The 16939-nt window shown below is 32.4% G+C and overlaps 2 protein-coding genes across 2 annotated transcripts; both read right to left on the bottom strand.

Moving 5' to 3' along the window:
- Positions 1–2964: 2964 nt before the first annotated feature.
- Positions 2965–5774, bottom strand: LOC139890315 (pumilio homolog 12-like). The gene is made up of 5 exons (XM_071873204.1): positions 4999–5774; positions 4713–4875; positions 4031–4194; positions 3678–3939; positions 2965–3090 (listed from the first exon to the last, which is right to left on the bottom strand). Exons 1-5 carry the CDS (start codon positions 5772–5774, stop codon positions 2965–2967), a joined length of 1491 nt encoding a protein of 496 aa, XP_071729305.1.
- Positions 5775–10729: 4955 nt separating this feature from the next.
- LOC139893996 (metal transporter Nramp2-like) lies at positions 10730–14141 on the bottom strand. The gene is made up of 4 exons (XM_071877201.1): positions 13518–14141; positions 12580–12716; positions 11800–12452; positions 10730–11288 (listed from the first exon to the last, which is right to left on the bottom strand). Exons 1-4 carry the CDS (start codon positions 14105–14107, stop codon positions 11064–11066), a joined length of 1605 nt encoding a protein of 534 aa, XP_071733302.1. The 5' UTR covers positions 14108–14141; the 3' UTR covers positions 10730–11063.
- Positions 14142–16939: the final 2798 nt, after the last annotated feature.

Below are 16939 nucleotides of genomic sequence, written 5' to 3'. Positions count from 1 at the left end.
ATCATTAAAAGTATTATTATTAATATTATCATGAGTATCGTTATTAAATAATTATTAAAATTATTATCATAAATATCTTTAATAGTAAAATTGATATTTTTACAGTTATTATTATTAATATCATTATATTTATCACTAAAAGAATTTTTAACATTATTATTTTTATTAGTAATATTAAGTGTTATCAATATTATCATTTTACCATTTCAAATATCATTTTAAGTATTAGTACAATTATTAGTTTTAACAAACAAACGATATATATATTTAATACATTAAACATAACAAAATTAATATTTTCACATACAAAAGAAATATATGAAACATATATATATAAAAATGATAGAACTAATAAATATATATATATATATATATATATATATATATATATATATATATATATATATATATATATATATATATATATATATATATATATATATATATATATATTGTTCGATTACGATTATGTGTATTAATAAATAAACATATGATATAGGTTCGTGAATCTGAGGCCAACCCTGCATTGTTCAATATAGTCATATGTATTTTTACTACAAAATACATTAGGTGAGTTTCATTTGCCTTTTTACCCTTTATATTTTTGGGCTGAGAATACATGCGCAATTTTTATAAATATTTTACGAAATAGACGCAAGTAATCGAAACTACATTATATGGTTGAATGATCGAAACCGAATATGCCCCTTTTGCTTGGTAACCTAAGAATTAGTAAACCGATCTACTAATTGACGTGAATCCTAAAGATAGATCTATGGGCCCGACGAACCCCATCCAAAGTACCGGATGCTTTAGTACTTCGATGTTGTTTTTATCATGTCCGAAGGATTTCCCGGAATGATAGGGGATATTCTTATATGCATCTTGTTAATGTCGGTTACCAGGTGTTCAATCCATATGAATGATATTTTTGTCTCTATGCATGGGACGTATATTTATGAGAACAGAAAATGAAAATCTTGTGGTCTATTAAAATGATGGAAATGATTATTTATGTTAAACTAATGAACTCACTAACCTTTTGGTTGACACTTTAAAGCATGTTTATTCTCAGGTATGAAAGAAGTCTTCCGCTGTGCAATTGCTCATTTTAAAGATATTACTTGGAGTCATTCATGACATATTTCAAAAGACGTTGCATTCGAGTCGTTGAGTTCATCAAGATTATTATTAAGTCAATTATAGTTAGATATATTATAAAATGGTATGCATTCCGTCAACTTTCGATGTAATGAAAGATTGTCTTTTCAAAAACGAATGCAATGTTTGTAAAATGTATCATATAGAGGTCAAGTAACTCGCGATGTAATCAACTGTTGTGAATCGTTTATAATCGATATGGACTTCGTCCGGATGGATATGAACGGGTCCTTTCAAAACGGAGAGAATAACAACAAGAAAAGTAAACGACACAAGATATTACGTGGTTATATGCAATCGGTGTGATTGCTTTAGTCCACAGCCAACTAGAGAGCCTTTTTATTGATTTTTCGTACTTAGGGTTACAGATTACAATATGTATATTTATAGTGCTAATCAAAATTAGGAAACAAATCGAATAACTTGCTGGCTACGCACACTGTTGTGTTTCGCGACACTTTGTCGCGTTCCGCGACTAACTGCATCAAAACGTGACAAAGTGGTTCAGAACGTGACAGCTTCTGACACCCACTTCTGCCATATTTGTCTCGTTTCAGTGCATTTTATCACTTTCTAGTCGTGTCGCGTTTTGCGACAAACATCACTCAAATCCGATACCAGAACTCGACAATTTCTTGTTTTGACCTTCTTTGCAACTATCCAACAATCTATTATCTATTAATACTAATTACTATGAACTTTTAGTGTTCACAGAGGTAATATAGACTTTATACACAAATAAAATACTTGAAACACAATCCCAAATACACTCTAAAAGCATACGGTGTCAATCTTAATTCCTACCGTCAACTTCAATTGATTGGGGGTACACTGCCCCGCCTCAACTTTGCGACCACCCTCGCTACCTATACGGTGTGTGTATGTTTTCTTTTTCTTTTTAATTATTCCATTTTCTTATTGGTTCACGTCATATTTTTTCTCACCAAGACTTTGAACAAAGGACACCGAACGACACCTCACTTTAATCAATTTCAAGGTCCATTGTTGACCTGGACACAGACACTGAAAAATGGACACGGACATTTTGGAAACCTTGTGATCTAACAGTTTGTTTGGTACACCTAACTTGTACATGTACGTGGAAACTAAAAGTTTATAAATAGAGCTTAAAAGTGATAGCTTAGAGCTAGCAAATTAGTACGTAGTAATAAATTAAACATGTGAATTTACTTACAAATACACATAATAAACACAATGATATGCAGGTAATTTCTTATTTGATAAGCTCATGTCTACTAAACTACTTCAACTAACTTCTTAGCCTTGACATTTATTATTTCATAAATATTCATAGCTGAGTCTACTAAAAGAGGGACCAGCTCATCGTAATGATTAGAGCTTCTTTCTAGCTAACAAAGGTTTTGAAATTTTGTCTACCAAACCACCTTAATAGCAATAGCAAAACACACTCTAAATACTTCCTAATACTTCATATAATAACGGTAAGATTCATGTATATAACAAAAATAGTTAGTGCCCCATATCCCATAGCAACTCTTTATAGGATAAAATACAGCAAAAGGGACCATTGGCCATACATAATTTCACCATTCAAAATTCAAACCTGATGAGAATTTTACAGACAAACATCTCACATCCTAAAATTTCCTGAAGTAGATAACACAGTAATTATAAATCAAAACCTCACAAGTTTAGTTTGAGGAAAACAAGATTCAGGAAACAACATACCACAGACATACAGTTGATGACTACAATTTGTGAAGTAAACAAGTATGAAGTACGTATTCACAAAGTATACTTGCATATCGTCCCTTTGAACATCTAGCTCGATGCCGCTAGGACCCTCTTCTTCTCAAATCTATCAAGTATCTTTTTACCATAATGATTGGTTCGCATGGAAGACACGTTCTTGGAAATTAGCTTGCGCAGGCAGTCATTGGCAAAACCCTGATTTCACAATAGATATCAAACGTCACTTGAATATCAAATATTTAAAAATGAACTTCATAATTCATATGATCTTAGATAATCATATTCAAATAACCAAACGATATAGAACATACTGTAGAAGACAATGTTTGAACATTTATATTAATATTAATAATGCTGTTTAATATAAATAGATAATAAGAACCTGCGTGTTTGGATATCAGATTATTTCAAAAGGCGAAAAAGCGTGTATACTTCTAGCTGCTAAATGTAATAAGGGACAAGTGTTTATAAGTTAAGAATTGAAGGGTAACAAATATGTCTATCTGAATTTACTTTAGCGAAACATATAATAGATAAAATGTTTGCTAAATTCTGGAAAATGAGAACAGTAATTGTATTGTAGTACTATTTTTAGCTCCAGCTTATAATAGATTGCAGCCAGATTAAAATTAGCATTTTGACCCATATACTATCAGATTAATCAAAAGCAGAATCCATTTATCGAAGCACTAGATACTGGCCATTCAGTGAAGTTCGGTCTACTATTTAATATTAATATTGATATTAACTAGATAGATTAAAAAGTGGAAGTATAAACTAACCTTGGAAACTCTTAGAGCAGACTGAATAACAAAATTCGCATACGGGTCTACAAGAAGCAAAGATGGATTTGGGCTTCTGATTAGTTCAAGAATGATCCGTGAGGATAGCTCTTGATTTTCACACTCATTCAGACATTTCTCTACAACGTTACTACCATACTTATTGCACGAAAGATACGCTAAATTCCCTTGAAGTTGCCTAACAAGCAATGCAGTTAACTCGGGTATTTTCAATCCCACCAGGTGCTGTAGAACATAATTACTACAAATATAGCAACAACAATAATAATAATTAATCACAATTCACAATCAGTAAAGATCAGTAATTTTTATAAATATTTAAAAACACAAACCCATAAGGATCTTCAGCTAGGTGTAGTGAATTGACGATAATCTCAGTGACTATACGCGTTCTAAGCTCTCCACTAGAGTGTTCAACACATGCCTGCATGACACAGCAACCACTTCTATCTGTTGCTACTTTATAGCACTCTTTTGCTATTTCATTAACGATAGGCTGCAAAGGTAACATTAGTGACCAAAAATATTCATTTTAAGAAATGTAAAACACATGTCACACAATTAGTTTAGATTTTAGATCATGAAATTGAAGGAAGACGGATAATAAGCAACATGAAGGACCCTGCTTATTCAGTACTAGAGTAATTATTTGACATGTTTAGCTAAAGGCACAAACTTCAGCTACATTGTAAAAAGATTAAAACGTTTAACGAGACATATAACTTCATTGAGAATGTTTACTAATTAGTCATATATGCAAATGTACGAAACCTAACGCTATGGTCTAGAGCATATACATACATGGTCTAGAGGGAGTACACATTAGGAGCTTACCAAATTTATCTACAAACCACATATACATATACATCTACATGAAAATTTGATTCAAATCAATAAACAATCATTAATTAACACAAACAACTCAAACACTAGTACATCATATATTGAAAACTAAACAATACACAAGATACAAACACTTAACAAACGATAAATTAGTACTCTAGAAGACAGTACCTTGACAAAATCACCATGGAAGTTAGCCACACAATACAGAATGACATGATAACCATTTGGATCATTGGCCAATGTGGCTGCACCGCGTTGCAGAGCCTTCATCACTAACATAACCTGATTTGGCTGTTTCAAACTTGCCAACAATTTTTGCATAGCTCTAGTCCTATATATAAAATTACCAACAACAAACATATGTCAAATATTTCATACACAAAAAAGTAAAATTAGACTTGGACAAAATTCAAATAATCAAATAATAATATAATATCACAAAAATTGTACATACCCATGTGGATTCATACACACAATAATAATATTTCCTGGGACATTAATTAGGGAAAAAAGTATACGAGTCTTCTGATTATCATTGCACACTGCAACAAGCTTTTGAACTAAATAATTCCCAAATTGATCTTTCATTAAATCAGAAATGAAATTAATCACTTCAGATAACACAATTTCAACATCTTCAATTGTTGCTCTTTCAAACAAAGATTGTAGTATCCTACAACCATTTTGATCTTTAGCTAGACTACAGATTCTTCCCCTTAATTCTTTCAAAGACCACACACCCAAACCCTCATTAAAAAAATCCACATTTTGAAATTTCAATTTGTTATCAGCAGCCATTTGTGTGGAATAAACATATTTCTCAGATAACAAGTTTGACTCTTGGTCAAAGTCAAACAAATAGTCAGAACACTCTCGACGGAGAACATCCCTATCATCACGAAAACGGTGTTGATTGAACGGAATGTTAACCGGAAAATCGTTCACCGAATAAACAAGACCGTCGACGCAAGCGCCACCGTTATCGGCAGCAACATTCCGGCCGAGTTGATCGGCTAGAGTGCTCCGCAGCAACGGCGGAGCAGCAGCGTAAGTAGCAGGTGACAGATTCATACATGAAAACATGTTTGATAAGTTCCGATCGACGTCAATCGGAGACGATAAGTTCGAAAACCTCGCCGGAAAATACTCGCCGTCGGGAACAAACGGCGGCAAGTACGGCGGAAACGGAACACCAGTTCCAAAATAGTGTGCGTTTCTGCGGTGCTCCATTTTATCAAAATCGAATCCGAAATGAGTAGATTTGAAGTATTAGGGTTTAACTTGGGTTTAGAGATATTATTTTATATGGATAGATATAATGTATGTATATAATGTATGTAATGATAGTATGATATTTTGTGTAATTGATGAAAAAAGGAAGATGAAATGGATTTGGGAATTGGTAATGTTAGAGAGAGAAAATGTGGGTTATTTGTAGAGAGAGAAACAATGTGCATGCAAATATGGAAAGATTTGTTGATGCGTGGAGGGGAAGCATAAAAAATGAGACTGAATTTGTTAACTAAAAACAGCAACATTCCGTTAAGTATTTAGTGGGTCGGGGTGTATATAATCGTATGCTTTTAACCATCTTTCCGTATATCATGATATGGGGCCCACTAGATTCTGTAGATATTTGATTGTGAATTTTACTGGATTTATTTAATTTATTTATATTCCGCGATTTTATAATGGGAGTTGATATTTTCAAAATTAATTTTGATAGATCCAACTCAAATTGGTGTAATGTTTTCAAAATACCCTCATATAAATACTAGCATTAAAATTGTCTAAACTATCATTTAAGGGTATATTTGTACATTCATGTGGATCTATCAAAAATAGATTTGGAAATATCACTGGCCTTTTATAATTTGTGATTATTTGTAAATAGTTTTAAAAGCTTATTTTAAAATATTCCGAAATAAAAGAATAAAATTTAGAATTAAATAAATGATTTACAGAATTTTATAATTACAATGAGATGAGATAAATACCGTAGTTTTTGATAAGTTTACCAAACTTGTGAATTACTAATAAGTTGTTATTATTATTACTCTATATACTATTAGACATAGTTAGGTACTATTGGTGAATAGTACCCTCTCTATATAGTATTAGACATAGTTAGGTACTATTGGTGAATAGTACCCTCAACTATGCTTTAAAATTTATTATTACTCTATATACTATTAGACATAGTTAACCCACTACCAATCGTTACTAAAAAATGTCAAAATTCTCATATTTGAAGGGCTAAAATAAAAACTACTTAAACTCTAATAAAATAGCTTAACAAAAGCGATGATATGATATTTTCAAACATAAAAAAAAAATTATTTAGTATTTCGATATTAAACAATGTATTTATCAAAAAATTATTTGTGAATTACTAATAAGTTGTTATTATTATTACTCTATATACTATTAGACATAGTTAGGTACTATTGGTGAATAGTACCCTCTCTATATACTATTAGACATAGTTAGGTACTATTGGTGAATAGTACCCTCAACTATGCTTTAAAATTTATTATTACTCTATATACTATTAGACATAGTTAACCCACTACCAATCGTTACTAAAAAATGTCAAAATTCTCATATTTGAAGGGCTAAAATAAAAACTACTTAAACTCTAATAAAATAGCTTAACAAAAGCGATGATATGATATTTTCAAACATAAAAAAAAAATTATTTAGTATTTCGATATCAAACAATGTATTTATCAAAATTTTGCCTTGTAAATTTGTACCATACAAGTTATTAGTAATTCACAAGTTTGGTAAACTTATCAAAAATTACGGTTTACAAGGCAAAATTTTGATAAATACATTGTTTGATATCGAAATACTAATTTTTTTTTTTTTTTTAATGTTTGAAAATATCATATCATCGATTTTTTTAAGTTGTTTTATTTGAGTTTAGATAGTTTTTATTTTAGCCCTTCAAGTAAGGAAATTTTGATATTTTTTAGTTAAGGTTGTTAGTGGGTACAACGTTTAAAGTTCTAGATATAACATTTTAAAGTATAGTTAAGAGTACTATTCTTCAAGAGTACCCTACTATGTCTAATAAGATATAGAGTATTATTTACCAATAGACCTAACTATGTCTAATAGGATATAGTTGGGTTTATTGGTGAATAGTTCAGAATACTATTCATCAATAGTACTCTACTATGTCTAATAGGATATAGAGTACTATTCACCAATACACCAACTATGTCTAATAGTATACAGAGTACTAATGACTATTGAATCAGAGTTGACATGTAAAGGAATTATGACATTTGTATTTAAGGATAATTGAGTAAATTTGTATTTGTAAGTTAGACTAAAATTGTGTTTTGCTATAATAATGGAGTAGTTGATGTTCTTCTCCAAACTCACCGTTTTTATAGTCCACAAACACAACTAATTATTATTTATCGATAATAGATTATTTGCATTTTTCATTCATGATAAAAAAAAAAGTAACTATTAAAACGCAATGCCAAAGACCTTCTTAGAAGGCAAAAGAAGAGATGTTAAATCTGCATATATTTTTTTTTTTTAGCGAGAATAACAATCACGACTATGGGTATGTTTATCAAAACTGGTTAATAGCTTTTAGCTGTTAACTAATAGTTTTTAACTGTTACCTTGTAGTTTTGTATATATGTATTTAGGTGTTTGACATGGTAGCTGAAGCTGTTAAAATAAAGAGTAAAAAATAACAAAAAACTATGAACTTTGTTAAACGCTAGTTCAATTATTTTTTAACTTTTTCCCTCCTTCAAAAAACTTTAAGCACCTGTAACCAAACGGAACTTTTTAATTATGAGTTTTTTAATAAAAGTCAAAAGATAAAAGCTCTAAAAAGCTTACACCAAACATGCCATCCACCATGTTTGACTACAAGCTTTTTAAAGTTTTTTGCCTTTTTGTTTAATGAAAAATCTCGTATCAAATAAAAAGCTCTGTGTAGTTGCAAGAGCTTAAAAAATCTTTAGAGAGGAAAAAAGTTAATAGCTAAAAGTAACTAGAACTATCGTTTTACTTTTTGTTATTTTATTCTTTATTTTAACACTTATTGGCTGGAGGTCCACTCGGAAGGAATCTCTCTATCCGTCGCATAGAGAAGGATGACCTTCTCTACTTTTGAGAGTGTTTTCACTCTGGGTGGAGAAATGACTTGTCTTTATTCTCGGATAGGGGAACGATTGTCTACATCTCACCTCCCCCTTACACCACTTATGTGGTATTGGGTTTTGTTGTTGTTGTTGTTGTTGTTGTTGTATTCTTTATTTTAACAGTTTCATGTACTCTACCAAACAACTAAATATATATAAAAAGCTAACGGCTAAAGCTACTAACTAACAGCTAATCCGTAAAAACTACCGGCTAGTTTTGTTAAACATACACCATATATAAGCTAGGAGCTTTCATCGAAAAATGAAAGCAACCAAAACCGTACAAACAAACGAGAACAATATAAAACACTAACAAAGAATGCGAGCATTCATTGTCTACAAACAAGTCTAACCTAGGTAACCACCTCAACAGAACCTAGATTGGGACCAAACAAACAAAAAGGCCAAAGACAAAACATGAAACATCACCCATAAGCGAGCGTCGTACAAACCAGTTAAGCTAAAGAACAAACTGACAAACCAAGAATAAAACAAATCAAACAAGGATATAATCAAAACCAAACTAAAAGGCCACGAAACAAGCTTTCTTACTCTTAGAGCCCGATTTAATCAATTTACCCCGTTAATCTTATCGCGACCAAGTTCCTTACCCGACCTTGAATTAAACGAATATGACAACCCGTTGGATGACCAACTCCCAATGAGTGTTCCCGACGAAGGAGGTAACAAGCCAGCCGCGTTTAACTAAATCGTCAAATAAGCCACCCTCGTTATCTTTCGCCTTTATCTCTTCGTCTTCATCCCGGAAAGAAAATTCCTCATTAACCGATGCCATCTTCTTGTTTTTGTTGCATCTTCTTCTTTGAAACAAACTCCCTATCACCATCTTTTTTGTTTTTTATGATGATCTCAGTACTTGTTACAAGTTGTCTCACACTCCTTGCCAACCCACTTAGCTTCCGAGGGAACACCCTTGCCACTACTAGACCCCGCCCACAGCCGATCATCATCGCTAGCACCTAACTCTTTAGTTGGACCCGAAGGTGAAAAACGATATGTAAACGTTATAATGACCAAAACTCACATTTTTACCATCATCAGAGTGTGCATTCTTTGAAGTTCCCACATGACAATCATCCCTACTACAACCTACACATGTCCATATTAACAACATCACCCAAAATACAACATTTTGATATATCACGAACGACCCAACGCTCAGAGATTTGGCCTGAATAGTACCAAACTGTATTCCAACATTTACAACGACCACGATACCTTCATCTACATGTTCTTCTTCAATACCTACTTCGCTCCCAGCTTCGATCAAAGCTTCTCTTACGGTCTCTAGATTTATTGAATAGAACGAAGGAGTCGTAGGAATGTCGTCGAGAATGTAGAGACCCAAGCAAAACCTTCAGACCGAGCTGTTAACACCTTGTGATCAACCAAGAATAATGGAACCTTAATGAACCGCCCACGACCCACCTTTGAATGGTGTTAGCCCCTTGGATTTGAACGAGCTCGTCTCTGGCCTCTGGGCGGTCTAACCATTCACGTCGATCGTGCAATCATACATAAGTGACTATTTTCTAACATTGATATCTAAAACAATTCAAAGTTATATATGAGTACTGTTCCATTAATTGTCCAAACTAACACCCAAAATAACTGCAACCCCTCACACTGATAAACATTTGGATTCCTTCACATATTCATTGTTTTCTGTTACTCATTTAATGTTGCTATTTTAGTTAATATACCAGATGTATATAACATAAGTATCTCAACTAGTCATGAATAAAAGTGTAATTATCAGTACACCACAACTAATTTTTAGCCCTACACCACAAAATATACCTTAAGACATTGTAACATACAACACTTCAAAGCACATTTAGTGATATATGGTTAAAAATGAGTGTGTACGGATCAACTCCTGGAATAAAAACCTACAGTAATCCAACACCTTGTATCAAATCAAAGATTTTGTATACAATGCAAGCAAGAACTAATACAAATTCAAGGTGTTATATATATTACTACCATATACCAAAAACAAATATGTTCTATTCAAAATGGACTGTCTATTTTCGGTTCTACAGAGTTCAGTTACACCAAATCGACCAATATCCAAAAACGCTACTCAGGTTAAATGTGTTGCACAATTTTCACTATCCTACACATTATCAATCAAGTACAATATAACGAACCTTTCAACACTCTCTCAATGGTTAACCTATGAACAATAAATACTTGTATATATCTTCATTTCTCTTTGTGTAAACTTCAATCTTGTCTTTCAGTTGATTAACTGATCACAAAACGCTATTCGAGCAGCTATTCTTTGACTTCGAAAAGGTTGGTCAAAGGATTGGATGGTTCATTTTCCAATATACGAGTACCCTTTATTGACTAAATTGCTAAACCATCTAGACGGTAAACAATCTCCATGATTTATTAGATATAATATAAATGCCACATATGCAGCTGTACATGTAACAGCTAACGAGCCAAACAAAAATCCGCTGACCTCAGCTATAAAGAAATCGAGCAAAAGGTAACCATTGATCACCATCACTAAGGCTGCTACACTCCATGCAATTTTCTGATATTTATAACGGCCCAAATTTGAAAATTAGTAAACGTGGTTATAATTTGACTCATTTGACCCTTTTATAAAAATCAAATAAAAAAATAATGTTAGATGTAAGAAAGAGAATATAACCCAAATCGTCAATTCGTAAGTAAATGGGTCAAAATTTATACATCCAGGAAGCCCATTATCTCATAATTTTCGAGTGTCATTATTTAGTATATTTCGTTTCTCTGATGACTACACTTGCATACCCTACATAGCTTTTAAATCCAAATACTTTAAGAGCACTATAATTTATAAAAAGATTATAATGTCAATTCTAACCAAAGTAACTGATATCGTATAAAAAGGCCCCTGACTAGACACACACTCGTAACCAATAATTTCATCGACAGGTTATACAAATCACACTTTTCATATAGTACATTAGTACTCACAAAAAGGGGTAAAATGGTCATTTTGGAATAAATTTTTAAACTTTATAAGCCAAAAAAGAAAAAGAGTTAAAGAACCAACATACCTCTAGAGTCGGTCCAATTTTGAAAACACCCATGACATCATCTTTCGCCACAAGTGTTAACAAAGGAATAAGCGCAAACGGGATCTGAATAGACTGAAGAACGTTAAGCCATTCATTTAACACATCTAACGAAGCTTCCGATTTGTTAAAAACAAGGGCTACAATCATAGTTGGTACGATTGCACAACTTCTAGTAATCAACGCCCTTAACCATTTTTCCAAACGAAGGTTAAGAAACCCGCCCATAATAAACTGACCCGCATAAGTACCCGTAATGGTACTACTTTGACCTGCAGCCAATAACCCGATACCCCAAATATACAAAACCGGAATAAAGCCTCCGCCGTACATTTTTTCAAGATAATTACCCGCATTTACAAGGCCGATTGAATCGGCCTCTGAAGTACCGTAAAAGCCCTTGGCGAAAACGGTTGTAACGAATAAATTAATCATAAAAGAAATGAAAAGGGCGGCAGATGATTCGATTGTGTAATAATTAATCGCTTCTTGAACCCGTCCTTTTTTGTTTGGGTCGATTTGTCTTGATTGTACCAACGCTGAATGCAGAAATACGTTGTGAGGCATTATTACACACCCTACTACTCCAACAGCCTGGCGAATCGTTCTTGAACTTAGCTTTGGAACCAATAGACCTAAAATTATAAACAAGTTTACCACTATGATATATTAGAAGAAATGTAGCAAAATGGGCGGGTTGGGTAACGGGTCATAATGGGTAATTTTTTAATTTGTTGGGTCAGATTGGGTTTAACTGCAAACCTATTAGAAGTTGTTTTCCATTAGGTCGTGCATCAGAAAACATCCACGCAAACGATAGTCCCATCGTTGAGATGAGAACTGCAAAAACAGCTTCCAAATTCCTTACTCCATAGTTCTCGAGAAGTAAAAACATGAAACTGTTTCATGAAGGTAATGCAATTAATAAAAGTTAAAAAAGAATAAGCAGGTAAATCATGCATAACACATTTTAGTGCCATTGTAACCAATATTAGAGTCAAAGTAAGGGATTATTACATAATATATAATTGTATTATGTTTTGGTCATTAAAGTATGTTATCGAGTTATTTTTATTCGACCTCTGTCATAAAAAGAAAATGTCTTTCTTCCACGTGCAATTAACTGAACAAACTGAAACTCAAGAATATCATTTGGAACAAAAAAAAAAAGCATAAAGAACATGTAAATTTGATGACCAAAATCAAACGACTTAGAAATTTGAAGTTTTAATTCACCAGTCAAAAAGTGTAGATTGTATGACCAAAGATGTCGTATAAATTATCTTTAACTACTTTGTTTTTTTACACTTATATTCGTTTATGACGAATTATGTCTCTAACACAAAAGTATGTCCCCTGTTTATTGTATAAAAATAGTAGAAATGTTACTAGCTATACTGCAATCTTAATATTTACCATGCTATGCATATGTTCTTATACTTCATAATAATTCGAACAACAGTTCGTTACTCACTAGCAATAATCGATCGAAACAATATTGAACACTCACTACTCATTAACTAACAAATTAGCTAGCAAGCTCCTAACTTTATGCAACAAATAACTAATTAACTACCATACTCATTTTTAAGAAACATATTGAATGTCTAGATTAAACCAACCTGATCTAAACACAATTCGACGATCAAGATTAAAACTTTTAAACAAATTAATCAAGAAAAAATAAAAAGGTAACTAACCAATCAGAAGCAGTAATCACAACACCAACCCAAAGAGGCAAAACACCATTACTCAGTATTTGAATAGCAATAGCACTACCAATAACTTCTTGAATATCAGCCCCAATTAATGCCACCTCAGCCATGACCCATAACAACAACCCGGCCCATTTTGGATACTCAACTCTACAAAGTTCAGCTAAATGTTTCCCTGTTGCAACACCAATTCTAGCTGATAATAACTGAATTAATAAACCCATACATGTGGCCCACATTAATAACCATAATAACGAATAACCTGCAATTGCACCGGCTTGTAAATCGCCTTCTAAATTACCAGGATCTAAAAAAGCTATACTCATTAAAAAACCTGGCCCTGTGAATAACCATAGTTTTGCCCATGAGAATGGGGGTATTGTGTCGTAATCTGAGATCGAATCTAGACCTTCGATAATGATCTTGTCTTTTGATTCGTATGCGTCTTCTCCGGCGCCGGCGACGGTGGTGGTGTGATTGGTGATCGGGGTGTAGTCGGTGGACAGAGGTAGGAGAGTATGAGATTCGGATTCGGGATTTGAATCCGGCGGCGGTGGCGGAGGATTGGGGATCATGGTTTGACGGTGGTCGCGGGCGAGATGAGCTGATCGTCCGGCGCCGAGATAAGATGTCATTGTTATTTTTGTTGCGCGAGTGCCTATATATAGTTCGTTATGATTTGTTTAAATTATTTTGGGAGTTTTTTTCATGTGCTTACAAAAAGACAATTAATTTTTGTTTTCATCTCAATAAATATAAATATAAATATAAATAAAAGATTATTATAGAGATTATATATCGAGAGCAAACAAAGTTTATTATTTTGTGTTTGTAGGTCACCAATATTGAAATAATTTTGTAGGTCACCCAAATTTAACAATTTGTATTTGTAGGTCACCCGTATATAAAAGTGATTCGTATGTCATCTAAATTCGTATGTTATTACATATATATATACCAAATCCGACTAAAAACTATTTGTAAAATAATAAAGAAACGCAAATACTCGTGTATTTGGTATGAACTAATCGGTATACAAATAATGTTAATTAAGAAAAACTTGGTTGTTTGTGTTATGTATTACATTTTTCTAATTGGATTATAGTCAGATTTGGTACGTATGAAAAACACATAAACTTGGATGACCTATAAAATCATTTTCGAATATAGGTGACATGTAAAAACGAAAAGATAAATTTGGGTGGCCTACAAAAACATTTTCAAATATGAGTGGTCTAAAAACACAAAACGATAAACTTATGTGACCTCCTGATATATAATCTCATTATTATAATACAATATTTTACATCGAATGTGAGTATATCAAATGCAGTAAGATTATACCTTTTTTTAAAGATAAACTCACACATATCATACGAAATTATTCAACGAATATACACATGACAAAATTAGGGGGGGTATGTTCAAAATTATAATAGGAGTCTAAACGAAATTTTTTTTGACTTGAAGGTCAATGTGGTATGCATTAGTTTCATGAGGAGTCCATTTATTTATCTAACGTATGTGATATCTAACCGTTGAGTTATGCACATGAGGGTACATTGATTTTTTGCATTTTCTCTCCCTTTAATGGACATCTCCATCTCCAAAAAAAAAAAAAAAAAAAAAACCCAAATTAAAAACATTGAAATCCAAATTAGATCTGGTCTAAATAAATAAACAACCAAATCTCCTCCACCTCCACCACTGCCACCACCATCATCATGGTCGTCATCACAAGCCTTCATCCTTAAACCCTAAAATCCACCATTGTTAAACCCATAAAATATACAGTCTTGCTGTCATCATATGTTTCTACATTTATTTTACCTCCATTCCTTCCAAAATTGACAATTGAATCCTTATCATTGGTTGACTATTTGGTTCCCTATAATCTCAATTATTTCTACAGCCCCTTCTCAAAGTCTTATTGCAACATATCGTTCATCGTCCACCCTTAGATAACTTTGTGATTGTGACCCACCATGTACTTTTGTCCAAAATAAATCATCAAATCTTAGTAATTCTTACTCAGCCTTCAAATTAAATCATCATCAAAAGCAGTCATCTTCACCCACGAAATAAGACTAAAGCGAGAGTTTAGTTTGGGTTCACCATCGGTAAGACTTCATAACTCCAGATCTGATCCATGAACGCCAATAGCTACGGATCTGGAACTTGGTAAGTGTTCACGAATCTGGAACTGCGATGGATCTGTCGATCTAAAACGAAGCATGGTTTCTAATTCGTTCAAATGGTGATTTAAAGAAAGGAAAGTTTAATACTTTTTATTTTGGGTTCCATCGTTCTTATGATTCATCATTTAGATACAAAGATTATAATTTCTATTAGATTCATAGAGTAAAATTAATGTATTTGATATTATTGTTGTTGAAAGTTGAAATCGATTTTAGTTTTAATTTTAGAGTTTAGATAAAGTTTTTTTGAGAAAATAGAAAAAGAAGGGAAAGAGAATCTGCTCTAGTTTTGAGAAATAGGAAGGAGAAGAAGAAAGGGATGTAAATGACTGTTTTACCCTCACATGTTTAGCATGTGAGGGGATTTCACAGAAATAACTGATGGGTTAGCAAAATGGACTCCCTGTGAAACAAATGCATATCACGGTGACCTCTCAAGTTAAAAAATTCTTTTGAACTCCGGTTGTAATTTTGAACATATCACAGAGACCCCCGTGTAATTTTGTCTATATACATATATATCACAAGGTTTAACTCTCAACATCTATCGGAAGTGTTTATCACCTTTTGCTAGACTATAAGCCTTTTGGGGATGAAGAGTATGTTACATCCTAACTAAAATAATTAGGTTTTATTTACTATTTGTAACCCTCAACATCCGATATATATATAAATGGATATGGATAATCTAAATGGATAATAATTGAATATGAATATGAATATGGATGATGTGAAAAATTAGTGGATCAAGTATGGATGACAATTTATCATCCATGAATATATCTATTAACACCCGAAATACATATATACATATAAATATATACATATTTATGTAAGTATATGCATACCTATATATATCCTTATAATGCACATTATAAACAATTAAAATGTTATCGAAATATAGTTTGTTAAGATACAAATATGTAATTAGTTTTAAATTCACATATATTACATACCTTTATTAGAAATACTTTGATGATTTCATTGAATAGTATATATATTTTTCGACAAACTTAAAATTCAATGAATATGTATTAACCCGCTTAATCCAATGGGTATGGATATGGATGGATGAATTATATTTGAATAGATATGGGTAAGAATATGGAATTTAAAAATCAAATGGATATGGATAATGATGTGTAAAATCTACTATATAATTTATCTCTGGAAAATGCCGGTTTAAATATTACTACACACTAACGGGCA

Source organism: Rutidosis leptorrhynchoides, chromosome 2 (assembly GCF_046630445.1).
Source record: "Rutidosis leptorrhynchoides isolate AG116_Rl617_1_P2 chromosome 2, CSIRO_AGI_Rlap_v1, whole genome shotgun sequence".
Lineage (NCBI taxonomy): Eukaryota > Viridiplantae > Streptophyta > Magnoliopsida > Asterales > Asteraceae > Rutidosis > Rutidosis leptorrhynchoides.
The sequence above is the reverse complement of the archived record's forward strand: the minus strand, read 5'-3'. Positions and strand labels throughout refer to the sequence as shown.

Bases quoted from the DNA above. Each gene is read 5' to 3' on its own strand.
- LOC139890315 (XM_071873204.1), bottom strand. From the start codon at position 5,774: ATGGAGCACCGCAGAAACGCACACTATTTTGGAACTGGTGTTCCGTTT. The intron at 4,195-4,712 runs GTACTGTCTTCT...TTACCTTTGCAG, and splicing joins TCCATGGTGATTTTGTCAAG to CCTATCGTTAATGAAATAGC. The intron at 3,091-3,677 runs GTTAGTTTATAC...TTGTGAAATCAG, and splicing joins CTGCTCTAAGAGTTTCCAAG to GGTTTTGCCAATGACTGCCT.
- LOC139893996 (XM_071877201.1), bottom strand. From the start codon at position 14,107: ATGATCCCCAATCCTCCGCCACCGCCGCCGGATTCAAATCCCGAATCC. The intron at 12,453-12,579 runs GTTTGCAGTTAA...TTATAATTTTAG, and splicing joins TGGAAAACAACTTCTAATAG to GTCTATTGGTTCCAAAGCTA. The intron at 11,289-11,799 runs GTATGTTGGTTC...TATAAATATCAG, and splicing joins AAATTGGACCGACTCTAGAG to AAAATTGCATGGAGTGTAGC.